This window comes from Pyrus communis, chromosome 1 (assembly GCF_041283825.1).
Source record: "Pyrus communis isolate YQ-2024b chromosome 1, ASM4128382v1, whole genome shotgun sequence".
Lineage (NCBI taxonomy): Eukaryota > Viridiplantae > Streptophyta > Magnoliopsida > Rosales > Rosaceae > Pyrus > Pyrus communis.
In genome coordinates this window covers 16,650,890-16,662,491 of record NC_142565.1, presented here as the reverse complement: position 1 = coordinate 16,662,491, position 11,602 = coordinate 16,650,890, and the positions used below count along the sequence as shown (strand labels likewise).

The following is an 11,602-nucleotide window of genomic DNA, read 5'->3' as shown; positions in this document are numbered from 1 at the left end:
CCGTATTCTAAGCTCTTGCGATCTTTACCCCATCATTGACTTCCCAACGATGATCTATGAAGATAATGCAGAATGCATCAAACAACTCAAGAAGGGTTCATCAAGGAAATAACACTAAGCACATTGCGCCGAAGTTCTTCTTCTCACATCAACAGCAAAAGCATCAAAATATTGAAGTCACGCAAATATGTTCACAAGACAACTTGGTGGACCGTTTCATCAAATCACTACCGAATGCGACGTTTCAAAAGCTTGTTCAAGAAATAGGTATGCATAAACTTTCTAAGTTGTAACATTGTTAGTTCTCTTTGGAATTATGTCAAACTCAAGAGGAGTATCTTGAAGTATACTTGCTAGAAAATCAGATATTCAAAACAATTGAATTAAATTTCTGAAAATTTGAATTTGAAAGCTACAAAATCGAAAAAACGAAAAATCCGAGCGGCAATGGGGAAGAAAAAACGAGAGAAACTTTTGGGCCTCTTTCCTGGCATCAATTTTGATAAATCTGGGCAGATCCTTCACGATTTGCATACGATGATGATGATGATTGTTGAATTTTTTTTTTTTGGGCTGGTCCAAAAACTTATGGTTTTTAGGAGCGAGTCAAGTTATCTAATTACATGTTTTTATTTGTTTTATAGTCATTTTATATTTTTAAAAATCTTAAAAATCAATTAAAATCTTCTAATATTGTGCTTTTTTCAACTCCAAAAAATATAATTCATATTTTATAACAAAAAAAACTAATATACTAACGTAAATATATCTGCAAAAGATTATACCTTAACTCAAGTAACAAATATATCAATGTATATTATATTTATAAGCGAGATATGAAACCTAACTAAAAGGTAGATAAGACACTTTAATCTTTGACAGGTTGATTTTAAAAAAGAATCTGTCATATGGTAGATAAGTATAATTAACTTGTGATACAAGTTGATTATAAAAATTAAAAATAATAACTATAAATGGGGTTTAAAGCAAGAGGAATAACAAGAAATGACAAAAAAGTAATATTTAGTTAGTTTTTTATTTTATTATTATTTTGTGTTGCATATCAGGATGCGTTGTATCGCTTCAGTGGGTCATTTGTAGCCTCGTTCTTATGATGGCTTTTGTGGCTTTGGTGCTATATATGTTACGTATGCTGTAATTGTGGCAGATCTATACTGGTAGCTTATAGTTGTTGTGTGTAATGGTAGCTATGTAAGAGTTTTACTTCTTAACGAATTTGTGCGGATTTACTCTAGATCAAGATATTTGGTCACTGGAGAATTATACCCATTTCGCACCTCGATGTAACGTTTGTTGAATGTATTTGTTTTGATCAATGAAATTATTTATTGCTTCTATAAAAAAAACAAAAAAAAAAAAAAATTAAAAAAAATTAAAAAGATAAGGGTAAATTACATAAAACTATTTTAACTATAGGTCTAAACACAATCTCATACCTCATGTTTTAAACATTGCAATGTTACACCTTAACTTATGAATTCGTTGTAATGTCATACCTCCGTCAAATAAAAATTAAAAATTTATCAAACATTAATTAATTTTTTATTCTAATTGGTGAATGAGTGGACCTGTTCCTGCCACGTCATTATTTAATAGTTAGATTGATAGAAAATTAACTGGGGTATGATATTGCAACAAATTCATAAATTAAGGTATAACATTGCAATGTTAAAAACATGAGGTATGAGATTATGATTCGATCCATAATTAAGGTAGTTTTATGTAATTTACTCAAAAGATAATTAGGAAGAAATTTGATTTTTATAATATATCTTATCATTAAAGAAATAATTAATGATAATAAAATAATTAATTTTAAGGAATTGGACTTATTTTGGTAAACTGGAGTCTTCCTACTATTGGCTCAAAAATTGAACCTATATCAAATTTCTTATTTTATTTTTTTTTAATTTTATTTTTTTAGTTTTAAATCATTTTAAAAATTAAAAGTGATTGATTAATTAAATAATTAACTAGAGTGAAGACTAGTGACACATGTCAAGTTTATAGTAGTGGATAAAAATGTTCTTAAAAATCTTAAAACTGGCTCTGGTATTAACAAAAAATTCAATATTTAAAATTGATGGACGTACCAAAATTTTCGGTTTCAATTCCGTTAGGGTACCAAATATTTCAGTACTTTTGGTTTGGTCTATTTTTTATTCGATTTAAATTACGTACCATTTCAGTAGGTTTTGATATTTTCGATAATTTTTTTAACTCTTATTGTAAATTGTAAAATGAGCAGTCTTGCTCACTATCTTAAATTTTGGTGTACGTTGACCATATTCTTAATTTATTGACAAGTGTTATTTCATTTAAACTTGATTAATTTTTTTTTAAAAATAAAAAAAGTAACATTTATGCTAAAAATTAATTAGAATTAAGTGAAATAAAATATAACAAATAATTAAATTTATGATAATCGTACACTGGTGAGGAGAAAAAATGTAAGCAATTTAAAATGAAAAGAAGGAGACGAAAAGCGCATAAAAAGGGATAGCCAAGCGGTCCCCGCCCAGGTGTCACAACTCCCTGAAACGGTGGACACGTAAAGACCCCCTCACTCACTCACTCACTTAAATTAATTAAACAAATTAATTCACTCACTTAAATTAATTAAACAAATTAATTAAGAGAAGTGTTGTTAGTTTTTTAAAATTTTCTTTCTACATTTCTCGTATTTTTCTTTTTAAATATAAAAAATTTAGAATCATTGAAATCTCAATAACAATTCACTTAATTAACTAATTAACCAATAAACCATCATCATCCCATTCGCTTAATTAGACATTCCCCAAGAGGCAATAGGGAGGGCCATAGCTCTGTCACTACTCTCCTCCATCGTCCTCTTCCCCTCGTCCTCCACTTTACCCCTCTCTCTCTCTCTCTCTCATATCAGATCTCAAGCTAAGCTGAGGTGGTTTCTCTCTTGGAGTCGCCATGGCGGCGCGATCTCTGCTCTCTGCTATGCTAGTGGCGTTCGTGCTTACACAGCTTCATAGTGCTCGCGCGCTTATGCTGTCGTCGAGGCTGATACACCGCTTCTCCGACGAAGCGAAGACGCTTCGGATTTCGAGGAATGGAGACCCCAAGGCCTTAGGTCGGTGGCCGCAGAGGAGCACCATGGGCTACTACCACCTGCTCGCAAGCATCGACTTCCAGAAACAGAATATGAAGCTCGGCTCTCGCCGGCACTTCCAGTTCCTCTTCCCCTCTGAAGGTAGCAATACGGTGTCGTTTGGCAACGACTTGGGCTGGTTTGTCTTAATTTCTCCTAATCTTATTTCATTTCACTTGGTTTTCTAACTTCAAAGTTTTCAAGCATATAGAATGGAAAATGAAGTTTTCGGAATGTCGATGTGCGTATTAGGTTGCATTATACGTGGATTGATATAGGGACGCCCAATGTTTCGTTTCTGGTTGCATTGGATACTGGGAGTGATCTGCTTTGGGTTCCATGTGATTGCATACAATGCGCTCCTCTATCCGCGACTTACTCTACTACTCTGGTAGGCTACCCTTTACCTCTAATTATGCTTCCATTGCCTTTTCAGATTTCTGTTGGCCGTTGCATGATTTTATGTTTTGCAGCATAGTTTTTGTATTTCATATTATAAGAACGGACCTTGCATGTGTTTATAAGTAATTGGGCTACTCGCTCTATTTAATATTATTTGGTTGTCCATGTGCTGGACTTGAAAATTTGCCACGTGTGGGGGGTTGTGTTAAGAGTATCAATCCTATGTTAGGAAAAAACGGGATCTTGCATGTGCTTATAAGTAATTGTGTTGCTTTTCATATTGCAAATTAGTTTTATAGTGGAACCTCAACTTTCTTCAATTATGCCATGAACTACTTGCATCTTAATGTGTATGCAAGAAAATTGTTAGAAAAAGTTAAGGCCCCCCTTCTCCCAACCCACAATCCTATAGAAGGTCCAGACCCATCAAACATTGTTTAATGGTCATCGTTTCGATAAGTAGAATCTGGGGGCTCGTGAGGTGCCTAGAATTAGGTTCGATTGGATAATTCATGTATTTCAAGGTATGTGTAAAGGTGGAAGTGAATGGTTAGCAGAGTCAGTAAGTCTCTTCTAAGACTTGTCAGCAGGTTTAGCACTTATTTCCAATAATTGATTGGCAGGTGCTCCCTCATATTTGGGGCATCTATTATGCAGGATAGGGATTTACACGAGTACAGCCCATCTGGTTCAAACACCAGCAAGCATGTATCTTGCAGCCATGAGTTATGTGAATCTGGTCCAAAGTGCAAGAATTCGAAGCAGACATGCCCTTACACTATTGAGTACTACACAGAAAATACATCAAGTTCTGGATTGCTTGTGGAGGACATATTACACTTAGCAGCTGGCGGTGATGATGCATCAACAGCTTCTATTCGAGCCCCTGTTATCATAGGGTGCGATATGTCATTAATTTGTTAAACTCAATGTATAAAATAGTTCCATTAGTAATATGGAATTCTGTGTCTGATAGTAACTTTTCTTATATACAGATGTGGTATGAAGCAAAGTGGTGGTTACCTGGATGGAATTGCTCCTGATGGTCTTATGGGTCTAGGACTTGGACAGACTTCAGTTCCTACTTTACTTGCTAAAGCGGGATTGACCAAGAACTCTTTCTCGATGTGCTTTGACGAGGACAGTTCTGGGAGACTACTATTTGGGGACCAGGGTCCGGCTACACAACAATCTACATCCTTCCTGCCTTCTAATGGAAATTAGTATGAACTATCCATACAGTTCTTTTTGAATTGCAACTTTAAGTGACAATTCTCTATAATTGCTAAGCTAAATTTTTTGTATATGCTGAAGCCTCCATTGTTGTTTATTTCAGTGAAATGTATATCATTGGTGTGGAAGCGTGCTGTATTGGCAATTCTTGCCTTAAGCAGACAAGCTTCAAAGCACTGGTTGACAGTGGGACATCATTTACATTTCTTCCAGAAGCAGTGTACGATAAAATTGCAATGGAGGTACATTTTTTTTGTAAGATTCCAATATCTATATTTATTATCTACATCGCTGATATACCTCTTCCATTTTTTGATAGTTTGACAGACGAGTAAATGCAACAGTTGCTAACTATGCAGGATCTCCTTGGAAGTACTGCTATAATACGAGGTGAGTTTTCATGAAGTTAAATGGTTTCAGAAACTCCATGCCCACTTCCAAAAGTTGTGGGCACAATCTTATGCCATTATTGGGGTATTTTTTCCTAGAACAGTTCTCAAGATCTGCCCAAAGTGCCTTCTGTGACGCTTATGTTCCTTGCTAACAACAGTATTGTGGTCCATGATCCTGTTTTTCTGATACACGGTGATCAGGTAGGTAAACCAGCTTTTGAAATTTTTCATATAGATGTGAATTAAATTAAGTTTCATTATGTGTGTATCTGTCAATATGTGAATTAGCTTGGGTAAACCATTTCTTATCTCAGTTTTGAAGCAAGATGGAACCAATTGAATTAGAATCTTACAAATTAGGCCTTCCTGGTGCAGGGAGTTATTGGATTCTGTTTGGCCATACAGCCAGCAGAGGGAGATACTGGAACGGTTGGACGTAAGCATGAATAATTTCTCTAGCAAAATTGCAGCTTAGTTCTTTGATTTTTTCTTACTTCCCCTTATCCCTGTTAAACATCTTGTTATCTGAGACTTTCCTTGTGCAGAGAACTTCATGACGGGATACCGGACAGTATTCGATAGGGAGAACTTGAAGCTAGGTTGGTCGCGTTCAAATTGTGAGTTCTCTGAATTTCTCGATATAGTACTGCCTACAATTGGTTGTCCTTGTCTCATGTGATGGGGGAAATGTCACTATTTAGCCGAAAGTGATGCTGGAAGTCATCAGTCTGGCATGAAACTTATAGGCCACTGGCTGATATCCTTTTATTTTTGCTAACCTTAAGATTATGTGACGGCTTTATGCTTAGTTCAATCCACTGTATTAGGATAAAATTGAAAAGTGAAAAGTGTAACTCTACGGTTGCTTACAAATTCACGCATTGCAGGCCGAGATCTGAATGATGTTAAAAGTATGCCCCTAGCATCTCCAAAAGGCACACCACCAAATCCCTTGCCAACAAATGAGCAGCAGAGCACCCCCGGTGGGTTTGCTCCTGCTGTTGCTGGAAGAGCTCCCTCAAAACCATCAGCTGCATCGAGTCGGCTCATCTCATCCCAGATTCCTTCGTTGAGATTATTGTCTCTACTGCTTAGATTATGTCTTATCATCTTCGTATTCTAGAAGGATGCCACTGCCACCATATGTACCTCTGCATCGGGTTGACATCTACGTAGTCTTACATGTAAATCGGGGGTTTTCTTTTCCTTTTCCTGCCCCCGGAATACATAAAAATATAGAGCAGGTCTGATATCCATTGGCATCATTTTTTTCAGTGATCATGCGTCATTGGATTTAAATGGGGCTTCTAGGGACATGCATTGTTTGTAGCTTTTCCTGTATTAATATATATATCCTCGAACTTACCCGTCGTTCTCAATTTTTTTTCCACCTTCGATCGGTTTCCCGGTTTTTCTTACTAATCCTTACATGTTATTCTTAGGAATTTACTGTTGGTGACTCAGCCACTCCCTCTCTCTTGGCTTGCTGGTTATATTTTTAGAGCGGAATGAGTGAAAAATTATGCATTTAGAGAAGAAATGTTGCCGGATGGATGCTTATGTTGTTGGATTGGGATTTTGGATCACACATTTAGCTAAAGATTAATCGTCAATGCTTTAGCTTCACAACGCTCCCTGATTTTTTTGGTCAAGAAATTTGTGCAAGACTTGTATCAGTAAATGTTCATCCAACACTCCCTGATTTTTTTGGTCAAGAAGAGAACATCCAGTACATTAAAAACTAGTACAAGGTTCAAAAAGAGGTTGGTAAACAACAACAAATAAAATAAAGGGAGGTCTGACGAAACACTTTCAGGACTGTTCACTTGTAATGAAAAATCACATTTTTACCTGTTCTGGATATTATTCACTACACCTTTATTTGTCATTTTTCATTAAAACTAAAGTTTTCCATCAAAAGGCCTAAACAAAATAAGAGTTGCAACCCAAGATACAATGGGAGATTCACACAAGCTTAGGTATGAAGTTTGCAAAAACAAACAACAAAAAACCCTAATCTCAAGTAGTATAAACCAAACCAGACCAGACCGCTGTCACTGTTACATCCTTGGACGAACCCAAAACACCGAACTGAGAAAGTAGACACCAGATCCAAGTCCCCCTTACGAACCCTTTCAAATATATATAAACAAAGTACGGGTATAAAGTGAGAGTGAGGGGTATGTTAAATACTCTTACTGTGGAGAAGGTTGTAGAACACTTGGCCTCGATGGGGATTTGGCATGTCGGTTGAGGGAGGAAAAGTGAGGGAGGGAAGTGGATCTGATATCCAATTTCTGATCAAAGCCTGTCGATCTGAGCACATGGTTGCGGTGGGGATATAATATCATGGCTAAGGAAGAGGGATGAGGGAAAATTAAAAGACAGTAAGCAGTAAAAGTAGGCGAAAAAGGCCAGGTAAAGGGCATGAAGCCCAAAACTGAGACAAGCTCAGGGGATAGTTAAGACTTGGTTCAAGAAAACATGAGATAAAATTGTCACGCCTCGACCTGTGAATAATGACTATTCACAAGTTAAGATGTAAGTTCCATCTTATACCTAAGGCACCTAAGTTTGCACGTCCCATACCATGCTTATACCACTTGTCTTCGAATACCTTAGAATATGATCTAACTCCCTTTCATTGCTTAAGCCCAATTTTTTATAATTAAATTCTCAATTTCCACTTTATTATATAGGTACTTCTCTCGACACTGACATATACAAGATTTCATTATTTTAATAAACAACTAATTGTATACTTAAGCCTTCCCCCAACGTCTGACGTATACAAGGTTCATTATTTTATATTCAAGGAATTCTTGAGCCCTTGAATATCTTCACAACTCAACACAACTCAACTCCCTTTCTTGCTTCGCAATGCATATGTATATGTCATGTTCACATAGATATTAATAATCACATTTTCTCTAACAACCTGCAAGCTGCAACATAAATCAAACTGATTAGCAACAAGAGTAACATAATCATAATTTCAACACCAGAGTACTAATCTTTAACAACAATGTACATGATAAACAATAGGTTACCATTTCCATCATTTCCTCCCTCTTGTTTTCTGATAGGATTAAAAGCACACCACAAAGTAGCACACAAATGTCCTATTGATTTTCCTTATTAACACTATGATTTGTCAATTGTAGCATATGAAAATAAGGGTCTTTCCCGCAGAAGATTGTTTTATCTAACTACTTAAAATGTCACAAAAACAGGGCTGCTGTCCCTACTAGCCAGCCACCGAAAAATAATTATTAGACCGACTTACACTTATCTAAAGTCTACAAAATTTTATATGCAAATACTAGACACATAGAGCTACACTCACATAAATTTTTGGGATTTTTGGAGTTGATTTTCTATTTAAATTAAATCGAACAAAAACAGGACAAAAACATATTTTAAGTAGTTCGCAAATTAAGAAAAACGAGTTAGGGGAATTGCTATCCACCACCAAATAATCATGCAAACATGTTATGTTTCATTCAAATTCCTTCTATTTCCAGATGAAGATGTTCAAGTTGGCTCAATGTTAGAACTCAACCTATTACTCTTTCTTATGTAGTATGTTAAGAGAATGGTGTTTTCAACTTAACTTAGTCCCTAACATGCAATCTAGAATGGCATGTTCATAGATTTAACAAGTAGAAATCATTAAGAAAGAAAAGAGTTTGAGTCATCACAAGGCATCGTAAGTACTAATGTTGTCTTACTTATCCTAGAAATTGGTTCACATGTTAATCGCAATTAACAAATACTACTCTAGAACATATGTAGGTCCTCATTTGACAAGAGCAGGCACACACATATTCATAGCATTAGAATCCTAGATATGCTTACTAAGTATGCATCCGTACAAAACACATAAAGAATTCATCAATGAGACAAGTAGTGAACCAATTTTCATCCATTCATAAAAGTAATTCAAACGAAATGTCATAACAAACTTGCAATCATATTTGGGGATTCAAAACAGCCCCTAACTACTAAAAATTTAGTTACACATTATTCTCAAATAAAACCAAAAGAAAGACATGGGTTTGAGAAGATAAAACCGAAAGAAGAGAATGCCAAGATTTCTTCCTTCCTTTCCTTTCTTCCCCAACGCAGCAGCCTTGCCTTTTTTCCTTCCTTTCCTTTTTTTTTTCCTATCTTTTTCTTCTCTCTTTGCCGCTGCAACCTGTAGCCTTTTTCTTCTTGCTTGCTGCCACAGTTTTTTCTCCATAACTCACCCCACTAACAGCCATTTAGTGATGACAATAAGTGAGAGGAAATGGTAAAACAATTGTAACTCTTTAGGTAGCCTTTATGCCCATTACTCCCACTTAATTTTCCATTCCTCTGATATTTGAATAGGTGTCAGATAGCTTGTTCTTGGCTGCATCAGCTTTGGCTGCTAGTTTTATTGGATTTATTGCTTTCAATGTTTTCTTGTCAGTCACAAACTGCTCAGCCTCTTGGGAACCTTTCAGTGTTAAAACGGCCGTAACTTCTTCTAGAAAAATGATATTATCAATCTGTGATATGATCCAGAAAATAGACATCCGTAGCTCTCCAAGCATATAAGGCTCATTCTCTAATTCATTCGGAACTCTTCGCAACTTGCTTCCAAAGTCAGCTGACCTGCACAGGCAGTTTTGACGAATTTGTTACTTAAAATCCCACTTGTGCTATTTTTCTTTTCTTTGCTTGACAAATCCTACAAAACATAAAAAAAAAGTAAATAGTTCAAAAATATAAGGAACTAACTAAGAAAAGACAAGTAAATTTGATGTAAAATTTATATAAATATGAGCTTATCATTTTCTTTCTTCTTTTGCCACTTCCTCTATCTTTTTTTGTTCATGTCTCTTTTAAAAATTTATGTCTCTTTCTTCTACTCTAACACTTAGCCATTATTTTTAACTCAACTATCCTTTTTCACTCATCTTCTAATCATTAACAATGATATGTGTTCCAATGGAAAAGGAACAAGTGTTAAGTTAATCATGAATAAATGAATACCATGCAAGATGGATGCATGATCTAAGGCCATGTTGAGCTTTAGGTTAAGTTTTTCTTCCTAGATCAAAACACATTGGTAAGTGCTAGCCAAAATGGTGGTATCGCTACCTCGTCATTAGGGGTGGGGTGGGGGGGGGGGGGAGGGTGGAGGAGTTGATGTCTTTTGGCTTGGTGATGTGGTTTCTGGGATGATGTGTCTTTTGCATCGTCTTTCTCCCTTTTTGAGCTCATTTGAAGTGGTCTTGGTTTCTTACTGTATGGCTATTATTAGGGGAAAGATCTCTTCCCCGGATGATGGGGTGGCAATAGACCTAAGGTCTTCAATGGTCCTTAAGTTCTCCTTGTTAGGACAAGTTTCGGGGTCAGGCGGTTTGGATTCAGGTTTATTGTCTCTGGAAGAACCCAAGGGGTAGAAACTTCGAGACGAGCGATGGTGTCTTTGACATCTTTCATCCTTTCATCTAATCTGGAAAGCCTAGCTTGTTCCATGATTCATAGGTTCTTTTTTAGATCTCTCACTGATGTGCGTATCTTTAGGGCATTTTCCCATACTTGACTTATAAAGGAGGCAACTTCGTCCCTCGTGCATGTGTTCTAATCATGGGACGGTGTTCTTGACACAACTTCTACAAGGCAGAGTGATCTGGTCAAAAGGAATACGAGTTTGATCTTACTGAAAGTACTAATTGTTGAACCAAATTCGCGCACCTCCATGAACAATGGTCGAGCGCAAATCCGAATAAACCTGAGCAACCTGCAAAACAGTAAACAACCATAAGCAAGCCTAAGACCGAGTGAGGTGGGGGTGCCTACCAAAGGCTCCCTGGTGGTTAAGTTAGTGAATGATTTTAGATTCAAGCAATGGGCAAGAGAATTCAAGTATTTAGATTGCGTTACCATAGATAGACCCTAGATGAGTGTATATACTATCATAGGGAGAGAGACCTTTTTAAGATAAAATCCTTGTTCTAAGACGGGAGAATCCTAGAGGATATCTAGAAGTAGGTATTGCACCCTTTTAGGAGTTATGATTACTTACGACGAACACCAATCCCTAGGTTGTCGGAACTCCAAGACTTATAACATCTTATTATTGTCCATATCAGGATTAAATCACGTATCTAGCAGAACAGGCATAATTATCCAGCGAAGTTGCTTGGACTCCGCCTAGTGCCCCGAAGTAGAGTGATGGTGGCAACACTACTCCATTTGATACAACTCCGCTTCGAGCTAATGAGTTCATGATCAGACTTCTGAGGTAACTGTATTCAGATCAGCCTTACTCCGGCCCTAAAAAATCATGGTCCCACATCTGTGTTTTAAGAGAACTTGATTGGCAGAAGAAAAAAATTGAGCCTTTCAATTTGTAGAAGAGCCGTATCCACGAACCTTCAGTAAAGCGTGTTGATCA

General features: G+C 36.5%; 1 protein-coding gene across 2 annotated transcripts; it reads left to right on the top strand.

The window, feature by feature from the left end:
- Window positions 1-2,801: 2,801 nt before the first annotated feature.
- Window positions 2,802-6,534, top strand: LOC137720994 (Eukaryotic aspartyl protease family protein). Of its 2 annotated transcripts, none has more exons than XM_068460123.2 (10): window positions 2,802-3,281; window positions 3,395-3,533; window positions 4,202-4,443; window positions 4,540-4,767; window positions 4,881-5,019; window positions 5,097-5,167; window positions 5,271-5,370; window positions 5,545-5,605; window positions 5,715-5,786; window positions 6,057-6,534. In XM_068460123.2, the coding sequence occupies exons 1-10, from the start codon at window positions 2,965-2,967 to the stop codon at window positions 6,290-6,292; spliced, it is 1,605 nt and encodes a 534-aa protein (XP_068316224.2). In that variant the 5' UTR covers window positions 2,802-2,964; the 3' UTR covers window positions 6,293-6,534. The 2 variants fall into 2 exon arrangements, with proteins under 2 accessions (XP_068316224.2, XP_068316225.2); XM_068460124.2 differs by having other exon boundaries at window positions 2,832-3,281; window positions 4,168-4,443.
- Window positions 6,535-11,602: the final 5,068 nt, after the last annotated feature.